The sequence below is a fragment of the Poecilia reticulata genome, chromosome 15 (genome assembly GCF_904066995.2).
Source record: "Poecilia reticulata chromosome 15, P_reticulata-male-v2, whole genome shotgun sequence".
NCBI classification, from domain to species: Eukaryota; Metazoa; Chordata; class Actinopteri; order Cyprinodontiformes; family Poeciliidae; genus Poecilia; species Poecilia reticulata.
The window spans coordinates 20,856,176-20,878,970 of NC_088844.1; the positions used below are offsets into that span (position 1 = coordinate 20,856,176).

Below are 22,795 nucleotides of genomic sequence, written 5' to 3' on the forward strand. Positions count from 1 at the left end.
ACAATGTGACTTGATACGCTATTGGTTGGTGTTTGCAAAGCAGCCAATCCAGGAGCGGCATTAATTTTCCATGTCGCATAATGCTGCGGGGATGTTTCACTGTAGCTGCTGGGCATTTTGCCTCTTTGGACCTCTCCTACCTTTGTAATATCAAACGCTTAGTAGACGGCTTCATTAAGCCGTCTACTTTTTCATGACTCATGAAAAAGTAGGTCTACCTAAAAACATGTCCAGTGCCATGTTTCACTGTAGCTGCTGGGCTACACTGGACTTGTCATGCTGGTAATTTTAAGTTCCCAGATTCAAACCCAGCCAGTTTGAGTTAAATGCTGAGGTTGAGTTGAGGATCTGAAACCAACAGCCCAGCATGTCAGGGGTGCTGTTGTGCTGTTCAAATACAAAAGTCAGTGAATGGCAGAGCAGCTCAAAATAATCCACTGAAAGTGTTGTTTTTGTTTTGTTTCTGGTAAAAACTAAAAAAAAAAAAACACACATCCTCCCAAGGAGTGGGCGTGTGGGAAGAAGCTCTGGCGTGAATCAGAGAGAGACTTGGTGAACGAACGTCAGAGGACCGATGGTGCAAGAAGAAGAAAAGCATCAGAGTGCTTGCATATCTGAAGGTCTCCGTATCGATAACAAAGCGCTCATTCTTAGCATCAGAGAGATCCACAAATAGCAAGAACCACCCACTGGCACAGTTTGCATGACTAGCAGCGGCAAATTCTAATACTGGGACGAAAAAATAACACTTTTAATCTGTTTAATTAAAGTATAATTATCAACACTCTGTTTATGCTAAGTGGGAGTCAAGACAAGTGGCATCCACAAATACGGCATGTTAAATACCAACTAAAACATGGTTTTCAACAGGCTAGTGACGCCAAAAACTAAGTGGCACACATTTTATACAGCAAGTCAAAACAGATCTCCATGTTTTTTTAAGTTTTGTACACAAATCTAGCCTAACTGTAGAATGCATTTTAATACACAACCTCTATATTGCTTCTCTCCTACTGTAAACTGACCTGAAAACAGCATCAACATGCCACAGCTTGGCTTATACTACGATTTGAGCGCGTGCCGTAACTCTAGTCCGCTACATCAGCGAAGCTTTCGTGGCTCTGTCATTTGTCTCAAGTGAAATTGAGGCTTAAATTACATAAGCCTGGCAGCTTCCCTGCAGGACAGGTTCCTAAGTAGGGGGAATTTATGTACCGGCGTATTTTTATTAACAGTAAATCTGCAAAGAGATGATCCACCTGCTTTAAATACAATCATGTTCTACAGATTTTCTGCCTCTTTTCAGAACCAGTAACACAAAACACAGAACAATATTTTTCTTCTATCTGCCCTGACTCTGAAATAAATGAATGCCTTCAGTCTATGTTCACTTGCTGTGAAATTAGAAACACTTTACTTAGTTCACATGGCTGACATTTCTGTCACCACTCTGATGTACCAACATCACAAGAAAAACGGGTTTTTCAGTAATTCTGACTGCATAAATGATTGGCATTTACCAAAGTAATTTCACGCAGCGTAAGGCTAGTCTACCACCAGGAGGGATAAAAGTGTACCAAGGTACAAATTTACAGTTTCAAAACTGCAAGAATGTTCCTGTTGCACGGTGTCTTCTGGTACCAATGTTGGTGACAGAGAAATGCTCCTCCCCCACCTATTTCTACACATTGCAAATGACTGAAAGGAGGCTCTTACTCTTTTTATTGACTTGAAAGCTTCTATAAAGAAAAGACATATTACAGGTATGATTTTTAATTAAAATATCTGATTATTTTAGCAGCAGTAATAGTGTTGTTTTTCTGTATTAAGCAAAAGCAATTAGATCATGCGGAGTTATGCTTTTGTTTTAAACGTTTGTGGATTTTCAAACTGTAAGAATTAAATACCAGCCCCATCATTTGACCAAATTTTAGATTTGACTTTATGAGCCGACAGCCTATAAATTCGCCCCAATGACAGTAAACTGGGGTGTTTCTCTCCATGCTTAAAAAACACTGAATATTGCAAATTTTTAAATGGAAATACCACATAACAACCCTGCTTTTATTGCAAGGTAGGATTTGTTATAAAACTGAAAGAATATTATGGAGGGGAAAATAGGAACAATAAACTCCAAGCAACTTTGATAAAAAGCAGAAAAGTTGCAACTAGCAAGTTCTTTATTTTTCAAATTTTTTTTCAAGATTACTTAAATAATCGATTAATTGTTTCAGGCCTATTCATATCATCCATATTAAACACAGGTCGACTAATTAAGTAACTTTTAAAGAAAGTTACTTAAAAAAAAAAAAAAAGAATTGATTCCACTTTACAAATAAGCTCCATTTGAGTTGGTCTACATTATAAAATCCTAATAAAAGGCTTGTGGGGTCAGAAGAGATGAGCAGATGAGATGAGGTAAAAACACAGCAGCACAATATTAGCTTGATTGTATAGCAGTAAAACTTACAGACGCTGTCTGAATATGAAGAAAAAGCGGTCAATATAAAAGGAAATAAATCTCATCCAGTCTGCTTGAATAAATATTGGTGAGGTAGGAGGCTGCTGAGCATGAACTCCTCTGACACGTTTATTGCATCTGAAAAAAAAAAGAGGCACACAAACCAAAATACATTTTGTAAAACGACAGAACGCAGCGTCAGGGAAGAGTTATGAGCCAAGCCGGCGTAAAGAGACAGACAGCAAATGTTACACTTTATTCATATCTCCTGGTAGGGTTGGTGACAGATGTAAACAGCAAGTCCTTTCAAAGCAGCTTTGACAGAAAACGCAACTCAGCCCAATTACTCTCACAGCCCTAACTAAATGCAGCAGAAATAATAAATGTGATGTATTTAATAAATGAAATGTAAATTTCTCAGCCTGGAGATGTTGTTCCGACGCAGCTTGCTCGATGAGATTAACGCAGAAGCCGTTTTTCATTGAGACTGAGAGAAGGATAACCTTCAATCCCCTTTTGGGAAAAAAGGACATTTTGATTGTTCTGAGCATTTCCGTGGCAACGACAGCATGGGGACTTTCAGATTAGCCCTAGGAACCCGTACTTGTACGCCTACTGTTGTCTTAAACCTGAAAGTAAGCTACTGTTTCTTCACCAGAGGAATTTTCTCACGCATTACTGTACATGTTAAAAATACTAAAATAAAATATCCGGAATTAAAAGTAGAGCTCAGTTCATTTATAGGCTGGGAATAAAATGGAGACTGGGTTTTTGTTACATAAAAAAAGATGCTCCCAACCTCTGCTTCCACTCCCATGGCCTCCATCTATTCCCTCCATGCAGTTCATGTCCAGGGTGGGAAATCCCCAGGCTGCCTCACAGGGCCCCAATATGAGGGAGCGGTGAGGCTAAAAGATGATCCATTCTTATACTCAGCTCCACTTGTCTGCATCGTTCCCGGGTTAAACAAAGCAGCCAGGTAGATGTGAGGTGGCGAGAGCGGTGTGGAAAGCCATTACTGAGGCAGATTATGCCACTTTATCCTAGATACATACAACTGATACCAAATATTAACATATCCTTCCTGCCACAATAAATTAGACTAAGCTTTTGCTATTTGGGATTACCAAAATAAGTTCAAAAGGTCAGAATAATGAAGGATTTTAAAAAGTTTTCTGTAAACTCAGCAGCTTATATACATTCCCTTATAATTTGGCATAATTGGCTTTTATTCATAGTACGGGTTTACAAAAAGGCTCTGACGTTTTGGGTCTAATTCCACAAGCTTCTCTCAATAATTTGCTTTAATTTTGCTTATTCCTCCCAAAAAAAAAAAATGCCTACAAACTTTGCGTGGGACTGACATCAGGTCTTTGTGATGGCCACTCCAAAATGTTATTGTCTTTAAGACACTTTGTTTCCAACTTATATTGTGTCAGTGACCATTTGAAATCCAATTCGTTTCCCAGCTTTAATTTCCTGGCTGATGTCTTGAGATGTTGTTTCAATATTTCCACATATTGTTGTTATTGTAATCAGGATACCATATTTTCTCAGTAGTGCCCCATTCTCTTCTCCACCTGAAACTGCATAAGCAAAACCCTATTAGTTTTCTAAGCCATAAAACAGTTTGTTACTGGGGGGTTTTAATAGCTTGCTGATTCAAAACGTGACCAAATTTACACAGAAACATCTTCACCAGAAACAAAAAAAAAACTACTTTTTCCAGCTTTAAATCCAATGGAAAACTAGTGGTGTGAGCTGCAGGGAATATGAGATGGAACAAATGACTCTGGATGATCTAGAGAGATTTTCCAAATAGAAATCTTCAGATGCACAACTAATTTTATTATTATTTATTTCTAAGGTTAGATTTTTTTTTTTTTAACTTTTCATTCAATAAGAGATTGTGCTACTGCAATAAAACATAAACTGATTGTAAAGCTTTTCACACACCTAAGCTCAGCTTTCCATATTCACAGTGGAAACTCAAAGGTTTTCTATTTCTTTATTTCTATTCCAGTGACACAATCAGTTCAGGGCTCCAGGGACGAGTTACGCTCCATTACCCAAACAAGGAAACAGCTGACGGAAAAGGTTTCCCCAACTCTGTAATTTCACATGCCGTAAGCATGTTGGACATGTAACCACTTTTAAATACCTTCAAAGAATCACAGTTCACGTCTACAAAAAGGCAGAGATCCCAGTACGACCTACCATTGATTAAATTACAGAAAGGTTGCCAGAGAGAAGAGAAAGGCTGCATATGAAAATCAGATTTAAATCCATGTTTGTACGCCTCTCCACACAAGATACTTTGCATTTGTGAGCAGACTGGAACAGCACTGCATTTGTTTAGCCATCTGTGCATGAATATATGGTATCCAAAAAGGCTGGTCAATGTAAACTGAAACGCAGAGACCTACATCGGCTTGTCACATGTTTGCTGAGTGAACATGGGGATGCAAGCTGCAGCTGTTGTTGCAGTTAACTCCTAAAAAACAAGCTAGCTTGCATTTGTCTTGTTTGGTATGCCATGACAACAGGAAGCAAATACTTAAGCCGCGAGTCAGAATCCCACCCTCCGCAATGGCAGGCTTATTACAACGCCCAAGACTGTCTCCATGGAAATGCATTTTCCAACATTATTCCTCAAACCTATTTATAGAGCAGCTGACAACGAGGCTAGCCAGCTAATATGACTTACAGTGCAGTGAGAGTGGAAACGTCTATCGTTTCCTCTTCTCAAAGGCATCACGCAAACAGCTGACTAACAATCCTCACTCTGACAGCGGTAAAGCAGCATGTTTGGAGGAAGCCCGTGTGTGCATTAGTGTTCAAATTTCAGGCTGATGCAAGAATCAGCAGAGGCTGCACAGGCAGAACCGAGGCATGCACACAGCAGGTAGCGATGTCGTCCCTGACCTCCTCTGACAGGGCCGCCGCTCTGTTGCTTTTTAAGCTTCGCGTGTTGAATGAAGACGAGAAAACCACAGACGGCTTCCAGTTCAGCCAATTTTCACCACAGTCTTCCTTTCAACTCTCAACGTTACAGCAACCTGCAAACAGCACTCACACCCTCAGAAGTGCCTGTTGCAAACTGAAACAGATCTCTCTACTTCAATGTGATTTTCTGTGATAAATCAAGACTAAAACGCTCCCAAATTGTACAGTGGAATAAAACATGATTTTCAAATTGTAGGAATAAATATCTGAAAACTGTGATGTACATACATACACATGTATATAAAAGTCAGTGCAGCCACCTGCCTTCAGAAGTCGCCAGAAAACACTTTACCCTTAATGCACCACCCTCAAGGTGAAAGATTAAGTCAAAGAAAAACCTTTAAACCCAGTTGAGACTGAATTACACACAGAAGTAGGTTTTACTTACCAGTGAGGCGACTTCTGAAGATAACCAGTTGCACTGAATTTCAGGGGCATCAGGTTAAAAGGGGAGTCCCACTGTCATTATGCAGGTGTTAAACATTTATAGCCCAAGCAAATTTGCAAGTGTTTAGTATTTGCTGCACACGTCAAATAAAATGAAAACTTTGTACTAAACTTTGCAATGAAAACTTTTATGTCTGTCACATAAATTCCTCATAAAACTCCCCAAATAACAGTTATAACTTTTGTGGTTGCAACAACAACAAAAAAAAAACACATTAAATGGGTATGAATAATTCTCCCAGGTAATATAAAAAAGAACAAAATGTCAGCAAAGGTAATAACTGGACGTTACGCTTTGACTCCACAGCTTGGTTATCTAATTATGATCAGGCTAGCATGGCAGTAGCACACCTTGAGCAAAGCTTAAGCTTTGTACACGTTTGGTTGTCTGCAAACAAAAGTCAGAGCTCGAGGGAAAAGCCCTCCCCGGTTCTGCTGACGCCAGGCCTTCATTAAATGCCGAGCTTCTCATAACCAAAGAGCACCTGCACAATAAATAACAGCTACTACTACAAACAGTGTGGCAGTAACTCAGTGACCGAGAACAACAACAGTGGGTGTCAGCTTTCATTAATAAACCCACTAATTCACAATGACTCCTAATAAGACAGCAGAATGCCGCCGTTTTATTCAAATAAGAGCATTTTAGCAGTGTCGCTGTGAATTATTGGTATTGATTAGCTCCATTCTTGCCGTGAGTCAACACTGAAGTGTTTTGTTTTTTTTCCCTTCCATTGAAGGAGCAGAACAATAAAAGAAAGTTGCTTTTTCACACCAGGGCTTCAACAACAATGATTCATAGAAACTGAGATATTTACAAAAGCATTTAACTCAAACTGGCTGAGCAGAGACAAGATTGTGCTCTGCAAGACGGAGGCTGGGTCCACAAGATTCAATTCATTGCACATTTTCTCTCATCTTTAGAGGTTCAATTTGTCTGTACAAGGGAGTAAGAGTGGATACCTTTTAGCTCGACTCACAATTCCAGGTGCCCATAAATAAGAACCAAAAGCCTTCTGGACATGATTTTTAAGATGACATAAAAGACAGATCACTTCAGTCATAAGCAAATGAAGTTTGATAAGAGTCAAACAGAGACTTTCAAACCTGAGAACACTGAACCAACTGTAAAACAAGGTGGTGGCAGCATCATATTGTGGGGTCATTTCAGTAAAGGGGATAATAATTAAACATTTTTGGCTTATCCTTTAACAAATACATAAAAACTGGTTTCAGAATGGATAAGGCAGATCAACACTACAGTTCTTTTGACATCTAAAATAAAGGTCTGTGCTTACATACCAGCTATCTTAAAAGAAGTGAAGCTTTCTGCCAAAAAATTGGGTCAAATATCCAGCCAGAATTATGCTAATGGCTACAAAACGTAGCACTGACGCTTAACCAAATGCAAGTAGGGGTAAGAGCTGTACAATATTTCAAATCAGTCAATATCATGTCAGTACATTATGAGGCCAGTTGGATGGAAAATGCTCATTAATTGTAATCATTATCAATGACTTCAGCAAGAGTATTCCAATTACACATTTTCCTGACATCGCGGGTTTATAGATTTGAATATTGATCTATATTTTTAACCCTGTGTAAATTTCAGGAAATGTACAATAAATTTAATTTAATGCAACTCTTGATTTTGTCTGTTGTCTTTCATGTCAGCCTGGCAAAAAGAATGGCTCAAATAAAAACCTAAAAGTCCTAAATTCATGACATCACATTTTTAATTTTCTTAACGCATTTACCAATAGTGTGTTTATCCCCCTTCATGCATGCAACCCTAGTTTTCTGGCATGTTTATTCCAATGTGCTTCCAAGCATCGACTTTCCTGTGGTGATATAGTACGTTAATTAAAACTGACCAGGCTCGAGGCTCAGACTCCTGATGCAATTATAATTTAGCAATAAAATGGTCAAGTTTTCCTTTCCTATTAGAGTCAAGCGTTATAACAGAACATCAAGAATCCCACCTCAAATTTATGAGACTGAGGTTACAACCCAAATTCAAACAAAGAGAAGTCATGTTTTTCTGGTGTCTCAGGTCCAGCTAATCGCTTCTAAATAATACAAAAGGGACTTCAGGATTTAGTCCATTGTTTGACCGAGGTGTACACCTTTTGTTTATCTTCTCCATGGTGAATACCCCTCGTGAGTGCCTGTGTCTACCATGGCACCGCTACAATCTGGGTAATTACAGGGCAAATAGAGCAGGCATCAAGCCCAACACAGAGCCTTGCTTCGTGGGGATCATTGACTCTGTGGATGTGCTCCAAGCCCGTTCTGTCTCACTTAAAATCTCACTCCTTGACCTCTGGTGATTTAATGAGGCATTCATGAGCATCCTTCACAAAATATAGACATCGAATCCCAGGAAGAGAGCAGCCAGATGCAGAAAGGAAGAGAAAATTTGAATTTTGGAGAGCTTAGAGTCAGTATAACTTCTCCAAGAAGCTCCAAGAGAAGATTAGGTATTCATAAAATGGCAAAGACTTTAACCCAGGTTCAGCTCAAAGTGCAAAAATGTTCCCTAGCTAAGAAAAGTGATAGAGTAAATATGTTTTAATGTATGCATAAAAGTGCAACAGAAAATAAGGCACAAACAAAGCAGAATTCTATAATAATAAAACATTGTCCTTGAGTACCACTACATTCAAAAGCTGATAAATTACTTTAAGAAGCACAATTTGCATATGTTTACACAAACAGACTTTCCCCTCCCATCAGGAGTTTAGCAGTCCAAGGCAAAAGATGTAAAACTTGACGGCTTCAAGTGATTTTTTTTTGTGACGGCTTTAGCTTATCCATGTCAACCACCCAGGGTAGAAATAGCACTGAAGAAAACACGACAATCTGCAGCCAGCTTGGCACTGCGCCTTGCTGAGAAGACTCCTTAGTGACACACAATCCCATTCCAAGTAAAGGCCTCAACACAACCATATTGCCACAACACTCTCTTTATCCTGTTTAACCATGAAACACCCTCATATCCTTTTCAAGTGAAGCATGTTTCACTACAAAGAGCAACACTGAAGCACACGCAGAGTTCCCTGAAACAGGAACGCCTCAACTATTGACTTCTCCTCAGCTATCAGGTGGATTTATCAGAGGAAACCACCTAAGTCAGCCTCTGAAGAATCATCATCCTCAAGTGGAGGAGAGGAAGAGGTACGATTTTGGTTGTCTGGGGCCATTGTAGTTTTGGTTTTTTTGCCGTTTCTCAAAGCACATGTTCTTTTTCTCTGGTTTTCAAATAACTCTGTGCCCTCACAGTAGAGCTGGACAATAAATCATTAATACCAAATGTTGCGATAGACTTTTCTATCAACACGGCTGGTAGATTTTTCAATAGTTTCACTGAATTCTGATCCAGAACCGCACAGCACTCTGGGGGATGTAGGCAGAGGAAAGGCTTCAGCCGTTCAACTTCTCACAGCAAAAGCAAGGTTGGTGGAATCAACTAACTCACTCACACTTCGGTTACCTAGCAACGCACTCTCTCTTTGGTTACCTGGCAACACACTCACTCTTTGGTTACCTAACAACACACTCACTCTTTGGTTACCTAGCAACAACTTGACTAACTTGCGCAGAAGCATTTTCAGGTTTCACCACGCTGCCTCACAACTGCGTAAAAAAAAAAAAAAACAATGGCGTGGAGTGAAAATTGTGGATAAAACAGGAATGGTCACACCACCAGTTTGTCAGCATTTCAGATATTCTAAACAAAAAAATGAATCAATAATTAGGGATATGAGGCTTTTCTTGCTACTAATCCAACACAGACTGGAACTGGAGGACTTCCCCGTTTACCTTGGAATGTCCTGAGCTTTTAGCTTCAATTAGATCGGACTGATAGTTTTCTCGCTGTGGTCCATTTTAGCTAAACTGTAACCTAATGAGGCAAAATTGTGTAGTAAAGGGAAACCAATGGATTACCTATAATAATAGGTAATCCATCCAAGACTTCTTCGAAGACAAGAAGTCTTGTCTTTGAAGACAAGACTTCAAAGACAAGACTTTGTATAGCATACATTCCTATACTTCGTATAGGAACTCATTACACTTAAAGTGTAATGAGTGATAGGAATGTATGCTATCGAAGCATACATTCCTCCATCTATTCTGATGTTTCTTTATTGCCGGTTTTTTTCCCACTCCATCTGCTGAGAGCAGGTAATAGTTTTCTGAATAAAACTCTGCGCTCCTGAAGTTCGAATAATGATCATTTCATTATTTCTGCTGACAATGAGAAAAACGGCAGCCAGGTCGTGTTTAATAAAAGGGGGTGAAGATAAGGCCAAGGGAATCCTCACATCAGAATCCCCCTCCTCCTCTGAGCGATCTCCATCAAATTACTCCATTAGTAAAATAGGACTCGTTCATGCATGGTGTTTCCAGTTCCAATTAAGAGCTGCCTCGCTGTTGACGGCTGAGCCAGTTTCATTTCTCCTGCTGCTTTTATTGAAGTGGCGATGCTCCTCTCGCTGCGGTGCCCTGATGTGACAATTTTCTGCCTCAAACTTGACATCTGTCATTTCAGATCAGCAAGAATAAACATATAGTATCGTGATAACTGATGTTGAAGCTTAGATAAACGGCTCAATATAGCAACTGATATGAGAAACAGCAGAGATAAAATTTACAAAGATCTTTAATATCAGATTGCTTGGATTGAACTATTAATTTCTGTCCTTTTTATGACTTTATAATCAAAATTCTAAGTATAATCATAGTGTAATAATATACATTCAATTTCTAGATGAAATTAATTAAATATTGATACCAGGCATGAGTTAGTTTGAGAATCTCTACATAATTTCAACCTCGAGTTTTAACATTATTTACCCATGAAATCTCAAACATAAATTAGGGCTGTGTAATAATATCGATTTTGTGATATAAATCGATATTTTCTTTCCTAGAAAAAAATTTATATTCATCCGCAAGTATCGTAACATCCAATTGTCACCTTGCTTACTCACTGCTTGCTTCGCCGGGAGAGTGATTAGGTCATCAGGCTTAGAGTGATTCCTTCAGATGTTAAGTGTCAAGGTTAAAAAGGTATCAAACTATTCAGAGCAGGGTACTTGGTGCACTTTATTTACAAAATGTCACCAAAATCACTCTGTCCCTCTAAAATCTTTCAGAAAATCGCAGATGTGTATTGAATTGTATCGTTTGCTGAATATCGCAATATATATATTGTATTGTGAGCAGAATATCGTGTATCGTATCGTGAGATTATTGTATCACTACAGCCCTAACATAAATGCACTTCATGGTCCAACCACTTTTATTTAAACAAGACGCTATTATTCCTGCTGTAACTACAGTACATAAAAAACGTTTACAAAATAGTTATGTAACTTAAATCATTTATATATTAATCATTATATTAATTTCAATACAGACATAAGCAAACATAAATTCTAGTTTTTCAGTGAATGCTGCACAGAATGTTTAATGTTCTTCGGATGTTTCTCTTTTGTAAATAACTGACTTAAATAGTCAGGCTATCTGCTGGGATAGCCAGAGTGAGGGCTTTGGTCTGTGTCTGGGTACTAATGAAAATAGTTCTAAGCAGTTGAATGTCTATCTTGTAGACAAGGGGAAAGCAATGCAGCCTTGTTAGAGAAAGCTAACCAGCAGTATGTGCGAGAGGGGCAGCACCGGATCATCATTTTAAGACTATCCATGTTTTCTGACCAGAAATATTCCCAACTTCGATAAACTGTAGGGAAAATCAAAGCTCACTCCTTTGGCTGGAAGTGCACAGCAACAAGTGGGGGAAGCTGAAGTGCAATTCTGCTTTTTTCTAATCCACCTCATTAAATAGACTTAAAAATAGGCCCTATGGGCAATTTAAGGTGCAGAGTCAATAATAATCAGTATTAAATCACATTTAATTGGAGTCTGAATAAAATAGATTAAAGTAGTTGAGAAACAAGAGCCATCAAATATTTAAAAAGTGAACATTTACATGGAAAGAATGGTGAGACTTTTCTGCTAGTTTTACCTAATCTAAATGTTCAAAATGTTAAAAACAATGTTTAAATCAAAATGCATTTCACTTAAAGTGTGATGAGTGTAAAATTTAATAATAGTGACAGGGCATAATTAAGGAGATGGGGTTTCTTCTTACGTCTTCTTTTATACTAAGGTAAACGGTCATGAGCCAGTGTCCCGATATCAGGCCAACATCAATCAGTCACTGGAGCTTTCATTATTTCACATAAACTTGGGTAAACAAGCGTACAAGTGATCGATACTTCTTGAAGCAGAGGTCAACCGTACCTCTGTCCTGCTAATTAGCTGCACACTCAGGCAGCCCTGATTTTCTGCAGGACAAAAATTTCATTGTGACAAATTGCACAGTCTGTAGCCATCGTCCCTTTCAGGTCTATGACCTCCAAATATTGACAACTAAATATAACCAGCACCAGTAATATGAGACTCCAACAGTGGCATACTTCTATGGAAAAAAAAAGAATAATAATATTTAATTAATCATGCCAGTAAGTCATTAAAATGCCAAACAAATATGGGTTGCATTTATATTTTATCGCAGTTACTACTGCCCTCATCAATTGAACTGGTCTATAGTTAACTCATTGTCCAGGTTAACCAGTCACATATTACAGAGTATAGTGGTCTCAATAAACCTAAAAGAAAATCAAAATAACAAAAATAAAGCCAGATTGGTGTGTTTTGCATCATTATAATAAAGCAGTGTTTTGCAGATACATTTAGCCAAATCAATATTATATTTTTTTTAAAAATACATAGAGAGGTAAAGTTATTTGTTAGGTTTTAAATAGTGACACTGATAAACCTCAAACCTAAAAATTATGAACTTGTTAGTGACCAGGAAAAGCCTAATTAGCTCATCTTTAATTTGTATCATTTCAAGTTTGTTTTTTTTGCTTTTACATATTTTGCAAAACAAGTGGATTAAATTAAGCTCTTAAGTTTTAAAGAGTGTTACCAATAAAACTCAAAAGAAAACAAGAAATCAATCAATATCTGACAGATAATACCTGATTGGTCCAGTTCTTATGAATGAATTCTGCACTTAAATTATGCATTTATTAAATACTTTTTAGTTTTAGTTAAGACAGGCATAAAAATATTTTTAATAATTCGTTTAAAACATGTGAAGCAACACTGTGATCATTTATTGCTCCATTAGGAAGGCTCAGAGAACAGCTGCCTTTCATGCGACATCAGCTGCTCATTTGGAGACATATTTCCTAAATATTTACCCCAATAATGAGGCCAATCTCCGATCGAAAAGACATAAAAAGCGGGTGGCTGATGACCTTCAGACTGGAGCCGCTGGCTCACCTGGCCTCCCAGCAGAGGTTCCAAACCGACCGGAGAGAAGGAGGGTAACCAGGCTCTGCTTCCATCCATCATCACATTACGCACACTGGCCCAGTTTAATGTCCTTTTCAGACTTGACTGGAGACACGCTGGGCCACACAGAAACATGGGAAGCAGCTAATTAGTTTGCCAAAGGCAGAAGTTCACCAGTCATTTACCACTTCAAGGGTGAAATTCCCTTCCAGAGTGCTAATGAGGACCTTGTCCATCACTGTAGTCTCATTCATTACAACACGACAACATCATTCTAACTAGACAACAGCGGAATGCAACGCCATCGTCCAATTTGCATCTGAAGGATTGTGCTGTAGCCTCCCTCGCTAAATACAGCCCGGTAACCTGAACCACCTCAGCCTACGACAATTCCTTTGACTACGGGGCAAACAGCTGGTGAGCGTGAGAAAGGGTGTCATGCTGAGCAGGTGCTGTAATGTGATGTGCTGAGGGAGAGCAGGGAGAAACGGAGAACACAGAAGCTTGGAAATCTAGCAGAGGACAGGAGAAGGAGTTTTTCCTCTCAGCGCCAATGAACTGGAGCAGAATCCCTTTGTTTTCTGGGATAGTGAAGCCACAAAGGGATGAAATTCATCTCTTTTTATGCAGGAGCTTCAGCTTTAGTACGTTAAAGAATATACAATGTAATGAATTAAAAATGTATGATTAATGCTGTAGGAGATATCAGCAAATTAAATTTCAAGACAATTTATATCAAACTAAAATCAATTTTGGTTCAAATTTCAATTCAGATTATTCAAATTCATTCCAATATATTCTAACATTAATCTATAATCAGACTCAGCTACATATAGAGACGCACCAATCCAATATTGATAACTGAACGAGGCCCAAAATCGAAAGACATTCTAAATTGGGGTATTGGTGACAATGTGTCCAATCCATAACAGGAGATCTATCAAGTCTAAGTCCTGTGAATAAATTCCTTATTGCACTTTTGTGTTGTTTTTACACGTTTGACCAAGCTTCTGAAGGTACTGGTGTATTTAAGTGTGCAGCACTGGTGCAGAGTTACCAAATACATTTGTAATTCAGTACATTTATGTCAAATTTATGTACAAAGAAAAAAACAAAACAGTCAAATTAGTTCTATTTCTGGTAATTAGTAAAAAAGTAGAAATGACAACAGGTAGCAGAAACAATAGCCATCGTCTGTCCTGGAAAAAGATACAGAAAAACAAAGGCAATGGGCGGGGAGAACTTTCTACGATGAAGCAGAACAAACGCACAACGTTAATAGCTCTGCTAACATATCCAGTATAGAAACACTAATTACACTAAGCCAGGGGAAGAAAATAGAAGAACATACACTGAGTTAACAAAAACAAGAGCTCCGACTGGCAACGAAGCACGGCTAAGCACAAAACCGTTGAGCTAGGAAATCTTTCTATAGGATAGAAAAATAAAGAGAACACAAAGTTAATGGTTCCAGTAGCATTGGCTCTGTCACCATAAAACTCATCTTGTGCCTTTGATGAGCCTTTTTGTAATCCTGCTCACCTAATACTAATGAATATTTTAAGAAAGCTATAAAAAGGTTGCAGGAGCCTTTCTGTTCCTGGAGCCTTTGAAGGCAGGAGTTTTGTACTAATATATATATATATATATATATATATATATTGCATACCTCAGAACTTTATCAATGTGTTCTCATTGAAGTCTGTAAAATGCCTGTAAAAGACGTCCAACAGGTGAAGGTTATATGTTCTTTGTATTTTGCACTCACCCATATTGACATGTTTGTCCAGTGACGGCATCCCATAAACCCCAGAAGGGCTCAATTTCTTTCAAAAGCAGGTTTTAAATTCAGAGGCAGAAATGAAGTTCTCTGCTTTCTGTGAATAAACGTTGAAATTAAATTAGAGAATGAAGCCAAGCATCTCATCTCTGTGGTCACACCTTAAACCAGGCATCCCGCTCACATTTCCACACCCGTATGCAAAAAATAAATAAATAAAAAATACTGTCACATTATCAGGAGCATCTAAAACACAAAGTGAAACACAAAAATGACCTCAAGTTACATGAAATATAGGGGCAGAAAACGGAGCACTGAAATCTGGTTACATGCTTCTAGTTTAACAGGGAAAACACAGATTATTAAGCAGAGAAAGCCGAGGATGTTTGTGACTGCGTAGAAGGACCAGCTGCTACATGAGCGTCAAATGACTGCAGTCTCAGGTAAGGTTGTCATTTCTGTACTACAGCACTACTTAACATAAGAGGTTTGCTGCTGTGTTGTGCTAAGAGCATTGCAATTTAACTGTCAGCCAGTTGTTGACTGCAAACCCTGCATAACACTGAGCTTAAAGAGAACAGAAGCACATTTACGGGTAAACAAATCTAGAACAAAAAGAATTTTCACTTGTATTGATTAAAATTTTGCAGTAAGTTAGTTTACTTTCTACTTCTCTGATGGTGCAATAAAACATTCAATTTCTGGGAAACGCCCAAAGATAGGCAACGCCTACATTTTATAAGATACACATCCAGCCGCTAGGGTCCATAAGAATAACATTTTAAATGCTAATGCTAGGCCCATTTTCACAGGCTGAAGAAAACACCTCCACTAACTCAAGACCTTTTCATGAGATTGACTTAAAAATATCTCACTGAATCCAAAATGTTTTAATAAACTACAAACCAGCAATTCTCCAAGAGCGCAATAATTCAATCTTTTCCTCTCTCATCTGCATCGCCTTTGGTTGATGTCATCGGTATCTGGTTTGGGAACCCAGAGCGCGTTACAATATTAACATTGTAGCTAATGATGATATATTTGTTATATATAAACTGTAGGACTCAAAAAAAAAAAAGTTAAGCACCCAGAGTAAATGTTCTGCATTTACATATTTATTTGACATTTACTTCTTTGTGTGCTTTACAGTATTCGCCCCATATTTATAAAGACCACATGAGCCACAAGCACGTCACAGAGGAAATTATTCTGGTTAGGATGCACACAGGTCTGATTACAACCACATACACTTATTTTGTAAAACTTGTAAGTGACAGACTCATATTCTTCCCCTACCATCCAAACTAAATTTCCGGGCTCCATTTACAACATCCACTGTCACAATCTGCTCCGATTAAGCGTAATTGCACTTTTCAAAGGTTAAGTTTCAACCACCATGGCAAACGCTTTATCCTGATGTGGAAACAGTTAGCATGTAATGATCGGCGGCAAGGACACAGAATGGTTTATAGACTTGAAAGGAATATCCATTCAGCAAATGACTCGCTTTGTAACTACTAACCTCTGACTGAAACACTAGATCACTCTGCAGGAAAATAATCTGGATCAGCTTTCTCACCCACTCAGAGAAACTCTCTCCGTGCACACAGACACTTTCTCTGAGCATCACTAAATATTACCCAAGCAGACCAAAGAAATCAGCAGGACTCTACTCTGACAGGGAGGCTCCACATGAAATGAGAAGTTTGTGTAATCGTCAAAAACAGAGTTTGTACATGTTTTTATGTTACTTTGCCGTAACATTTCAGCCCATATTTAGAAGAATGAATAATAAATACAGTAGAATATAAATTCAAAACTTCTCCATGAATGTATGAAAGATAATTCTAATTAGGTCAGGTTTTAAATATTCATCCTACAGACAAACATTAAATCCCTACCGAACAGGACTGACAAATGGATGGACGGACAAATGGACAAGCAAACTAAAACTAGATGGTAAAGGACAGATGGATGGATGGATTCTTTATTCTCAAAAGAGACGACAGTTTCACACTCTGTCTTCAAAGGAGGCCACACAGCTGTCCATCACCTCCCTGAGCCAAAATGACCCAAAGTGTGACATTCCACCACCGAGGCCACATTAAAGTGTTTATATTGCATCTACTGCCCTTTTCAGGCATACATGTGCATAACTGGTGTCAAAAATGGGGTCAAAAACCAATGAGTGCAAAGGGTGGAGTACATTAATGAAACTGTCAGGGTGGATGGCTAGCTTATCAATCATTCTGCTACCTTATCACCTTCAGCACAGTCACAAAGCTTCCCGTCACTCTCTTATCAGGCTAATCCTGCTAACTCGAGCACAGAGTCTGTGAGCGCAGCGGGAATAAATGAGTTTACTCCTACTCTGATTGGATTAAGAGCAAGAAGTGAGCCCTGACCCTTTGACTGCGACGGCTGAAGGCGCCGGGCGCTCAGCTTTGATGAGCAAGTAAATAATAAGTAAATAAATAAGTACAGGGAACGGCTTAATCTTTGACTTCAAACTTGGACATTCGATTGTGAGTTACTTTTGATATAATTCTGCTTTGATTAGCTTATGCAATGGAAATAAATCTTTCACAAATCCCAGACGTCAAAATGGAGTTTATATGACAGCTGAGTTAATAGAAATCCAGTCCACGAGTCTCTGGAGCCCTCTGTCTGCCCTCCGTCCCTGGGGAGCGAGGACATCATGACTGAGACTGCATTAGGATAGCAGAAGCATTCAGAAAACCATTCCTGCAAACACAGACTATGAGCTCCAGGACAACTGCATATACATCCCTCTGCAGCTTTATAAATACAGAGATGGAAATAAAAATTTGTTTCTGTAGTGGGGAAGTCCCATGTGAATACAGACACTTGGCTGTCACAAATTGACTGGCCTGCATTATAGAAGCTGTGGCAGCAACACTTCAGTGGACTAAAGAGCCTCTCTGTGACAGAGAAACAAAACTGTAATGTGAGTAGAGCGAAAGGAAATGAAAACTTTAAAAAGGCTGCCACACAGAGCAGTGACTAACCCAACGGAGTCAGTAAAGGTTTAAATAGGACACTAGGAGGATAAAATTATACCCCTCCTCAGACTTGGACTAAAAATCCAAAATACTTTGACAACCTACTTAGTACCGAGTGAGATCACCAGCTAATAAAATCCCGGGGATTCCCAGAGCTTCTAGTGAAAATAGAAAAACTGAGGTAGTTCCTCACTGGTCCAGATACCCTGAGGTCCAAATGCAGAATGAGGTGACGAGAGAATCTCATGGGAATGCTCAGAAAAACGTGTCGAGGTTTCACAGTGTCACTGTATTTATACAAAAGTTTAAAGCAAAAATGTCCAACATGATCCAGGAGTTGTTGAGGTTTTTTTAAAGAGAAGAACTAATTATTGCTGCTGCTACTTAAATAAGACAATATTTTAATTAAAAATAATTAGGCAATTTTGGTGTACACCTAAGCAAAAATCTAGATTTAGCCTGCTAAATTTAGTAAAGATTTTCAAGTAAACACTAGCAAATCCATCCATCCATCCATCCATCCATTTTCTTTCACCCTTGTCCCTCAGTGGGGTCGGGAGGGTTGCTGGTGCCCATCTCCAGCTAACGTTCCGGGCGAGAGGCGGGGTCACCCTGGACAGGTCGCCAGTCTGTCGCAGGGCAACACAGAGACACACAGGACACACAACCATGCACACACACACTCACACCTAGGGGCAATTTTGGAGAGACCAATTAACCTGACAGTCATGTTTTTCGATTGTGGGAGGAAACCGGAGTACCCAGAGAATATCCACGCATGCACAGGGAGAACATGCAAACTCCATGCAGAAACACCCCAGGCCGGGAATCGAACCCAGAACCTTCTTGCTGCAAGGCAACAGCTCTACCACTGTGCAGTTGGTACACCTAAGCAAAAATCTAGATTTAGCCTGCTAAATTTAGTAAAGATTTTCAAGTAAACACTAGCAAATCTTCCTCATTACAAGGGGTTTTCTCTTGTCTTTATAAAGTAACAGGCTAAAACTAAAACTAAATTGTTATTAAGGCAAATTTTCTGTTTGGGTACTTTTAAAACCGCCTAAACACGTCTAACATCTATTGACTGTTTTTGGGGTTGCGTTATCTGTAACATTTTCCTTTAGACTGCCACAGTCTTCCTTGACAACTGGAAGTATTTTCAAGCAATTAAATTTGTCTTTCCCAAACATGAGAGGAGAATAGTCTAATACCCTTCCTCCAGCCAGCTGGCAGACAGTGTGCAGCAGTGCTACAGTGTTCCTTTCTGCCACAGAAACCTCTGACATCTTACTGAAAGAAATCTAAACGTTAACAGCAGCGTGAAAGAATATTTTGGTCCTTTTGAAACAGTATCTTTTTAAAACCTATTCTTTGGTACCGGTGTCTGTCAAAACCCAATGGTTTGGGAATCCGGAGTCCGGGAGAACACCTTCAGATTCTTCAAACAATTTTTGAAGAGACTGGCTGTTCAGCAAAAGATTATAGTGGAAGTGTCAAAGTAGCATCCATGGTTAAAGCAAAATGAACATTTGCCCTGCAAAACAGCTGTGGAAGTCACTTTTCAGTGGTTATAATCTTATTTCTGATCAAAGTACATTTGTCCTTTTTACAGGATGTGGTTTAGCATTATGGCATCTGTAATTTTCCGACACCTGAGAAAAGTATGATTTCAAAGGAAGTCAAAAGAACAAAAACATAGCCGAATGTAAAAAGGACCATTAGAACTTCCTCATTCTTTTACTTCCAAATGATTTCCCTGATTCACCTTTAACCTCAGATGGAGGCGGTAATAAACCCTCCCTAGTTGGAGTTAAATGGAAGGGGTCACCAAGAGAGGAACAAGTTCTGCAAAAACGATCACCTCCCTTCTCTATTGTGAGCCACGGTGAAGCTGTATCCACACACACACACACACACACACACACACACACACACACACACACACAAACACACACACACAGAGGCCATGTCCAAGACCTGCATGAGGTTGCAGGAAAACCCAGGATCTCCCAGCTGAACGGGGAAACACCCAGGGAGGGGAGAAAGCATCCAGCAGAGTCTGACATCATCCAAGTGCGGGCTTCCATGTTCATGTGTGTGTGTGTGTGTGTGTGTGTGTGTGTGGGTACACACTTTCTCCCCATTCTACCTCTCACACTGACACACACTCACGCACAGATGTGTAGTTTTCCTCTTTGGCTCTGGACAGATATTCATTATTCTGAGTTTCTGCTGCAGTTCACACAGATAAGACCCCATAAAGCCAACCCAGCAACCTTCTACACACAGAGTATGGAAATGCCAAACATCTATTGCAAAAGCATGGAAATACGACAGTCAAATGTGGCCGCGCGTAATCAACCACACATCGCACTGCAGATGCAAGGAAATGATCCAAAATCTTAACTCACATGCAGCCCCAGTGAAAAGCTCTGGTTGTGAAGTTGAAGGACAATAAAGTGAAGCATTCAGTGTAAAAGCAGATTGCTTCAGTGAACGGGGCAGAGCCAGCGGGGTGTCGATGAGCTTCAGCAAGTGCTCCAACAAAAAAACTGCAATGCCTCCTGTCAAAGCTCCACGTCCCGCTGAGGATTAGTAAAACCACACAACAGAGGGGTGTTGACTCATCTTCAGCCTCACCTTTTTTCCGAAAGGAGCCAAACCATGAGGACGCGAGGCAGCAGCGGAAAATCTTCAGGCTAGTTAGCACTACTTCCTTAGCAAACCCCCTCGCCAGCCAGCAGCCATCCAGCCAGCAGCGCTGCCTTCTCTCCGGTCCAGCCAGCCCGCCCGGTGCTTCCTCCCAACCCTACCCTTCCGTACAGCCCTCTCCGCTCGGAGCTCCCAGTCGTCCTGGGACTTACCGGTCTTATGTGTTGTTGGTGCCGTTGTGAAGAAGAGACAACTACGGGGAGGCTGCCGGCCGCCGTTCCGCTGCTCCGGGACAACAGGAGTACCGATCTGCACACTTTCGCAGCCATCTCTGTAGTAGTAAAAAAAAAAAAAAAAAAAAAAAAAAAAAAGAAAAAAAAAAAGAAACCCTCACCGGGAAGGAGACTGCTGCGGGCGGACCGAGACTCACCAAGGGGAAGAGGGAGGGTGGTAGGCGGGTTACGGGGTTGGACTATTTCTTTATACACATGCTCAGTGTTGCACCAGTAACCGATGATAAAATACTCCACAGGGTACTCACTGAGAGCAAGGTTTCATTTCCACGTGTCCAATAAAAAAAAAAAGCACTCACACAGGTACCTTATGTGTAATTCACTCTCATTGACTGAAATCTTGCACCGTGAAGTGTACTATCCCACCTTACTGCCCTGAACTTTCGAAAAACAAGGCTCTGAAATGAGTAGGATGTGTAAACTGAACGGCATAGATATTAATGTGATCGAATGTCGATTAAAAAAGGAGAGGAAACAGCCCAAAAGGCTACAACACTCTTGGGAACCACCATTAAACTTTTAGAAGGCGTCAAAATAATGACACCCATTGGTGTTAAAAACTATATTTTTGTGGTGGTTAATATCACCAGAAAAACTTTAAAAAGTACACAAAATTAATGTAAAAATCATACAGATTGCACTCTGTAATAGAATAAAAAGTTAACACTGGCAGTGTTAGTTTTTTTTACTTTCTTCAGTGTTCATTTTACAAACAAACAAATAACTCTGCTTGTGAATATAAATTGACAACATGTTAGATTATCACTGTTACAGTTTACATCCACTGTCTGCTTACAATCTAGAGGAAAAGATCATTCAGAACTCACAGACTTAAGAAGTTTTTAATAAATAAATTAGGTTTAGTAATTTCGATATATTACTGCTGATCTTTACTTAATGGCCGCGCAGGGAAATTGCTGGAACCTTTGGTGTTCTTCAGTGACTTATCTTCTATGTGTAGAACCAAAACTTTTATGTGACCGTCTGGTGTGGGGCTCAAAACTTAGACCTGCCTTTTTTTATTTCTACATGCATCCCTTTGATCACTGCTTAAAAAAATTGTCTGTGTTAAATAATTGATGTGAGAGCTTGTGAGTCCAACAAATGACAGCAGAGGAACAACTTTCAACAGATTTCAACATCGACTTGTCATTACCGGACATAAAGACATACAGAATATAAGAAAACCCATTCGAAATAGGAATTTTATCAAAAACAAGCAACTAACAAGGATAACAATTACATTTTTAATTACTTGACTCAATAGAACTCTTTTCTGCTTCCTTTTGTTCAGTGTGAGACATTTGTAGATGGACGCTTCTCAGAAAGGCAGATTTTATCTTGAATAATACATTTTTGAGAACAAGACAGCAAAACAAATAATTATGACAGTGCATTCTAGAGGTGACAAGCATTGTCTAAAGTGAAGTTGAATGGTTTTAAAATGAGCTGTGGCCAGTAGCTTTAAACATTAGTTCAACACTTCTTGTATGATTTAATTTAGAAAATCCTGTTTAAAGATCTGCCTTACAAAAGTAGAATACATTTATAAAAACATGAATGACTGTGTGCTGTCAGTAGCCACAGCACCCATTCAGCTAAGTAAAAATAGCTTGTCCTTCAGTGACTCGTGACTACACCGTGTCCCAAAAGACAATACAACTGGAACAGTTGAGCAAGTAGTCAAGCTGGAGGTGTTGTGTTTTTATTTTTGTCCAAAATCCCTGAATCTCTGCAAATGCTGATAATGATAGAGTTAATGGGT

The 22,795-nt window shown here is 39.3% G+C and overlaps 1 protein-coding gene and 1 long non-coding RNA gene across 3 annotated transcripts in view; both read right to left on the reverse strand.

The window, feature by feature from the left end:
• mcu (mitochondrial calcium uniporter) overlaps window positions 1-21,185 on the reverse strand; it is a 62,811-nt gene extending 41,626 nt beyond the window's left edge. The window contains exon 1 of one of the 2 annotated variants that reach the window (XM_008429958.3): window positions 20,950-21,185. In XM_008429958.3, the coding sequence (XP_008428180.1) occupies window positions 20,950-21,066 (117 nt within the window). In that variant the 5' untranslated portion in view covers window positions 21,067-21,185. Of the gene's footprint in view, window positions 1-20,496; window positions 20,694-20,949 lie in introns of those variants that run through there. The other variant, XM_008429959.3, reaches the window with a different exon arrangement.
• LOC145555013 (uncharacterized) overlaps window positions 1-22,795 on the reverse strand; it is a 273,441-nt gene that overhangs the window by 197,716 nt on the left and 52,930 nt on the right. The gene's annotated exons all lie outside the window — the stretch shown is intronic.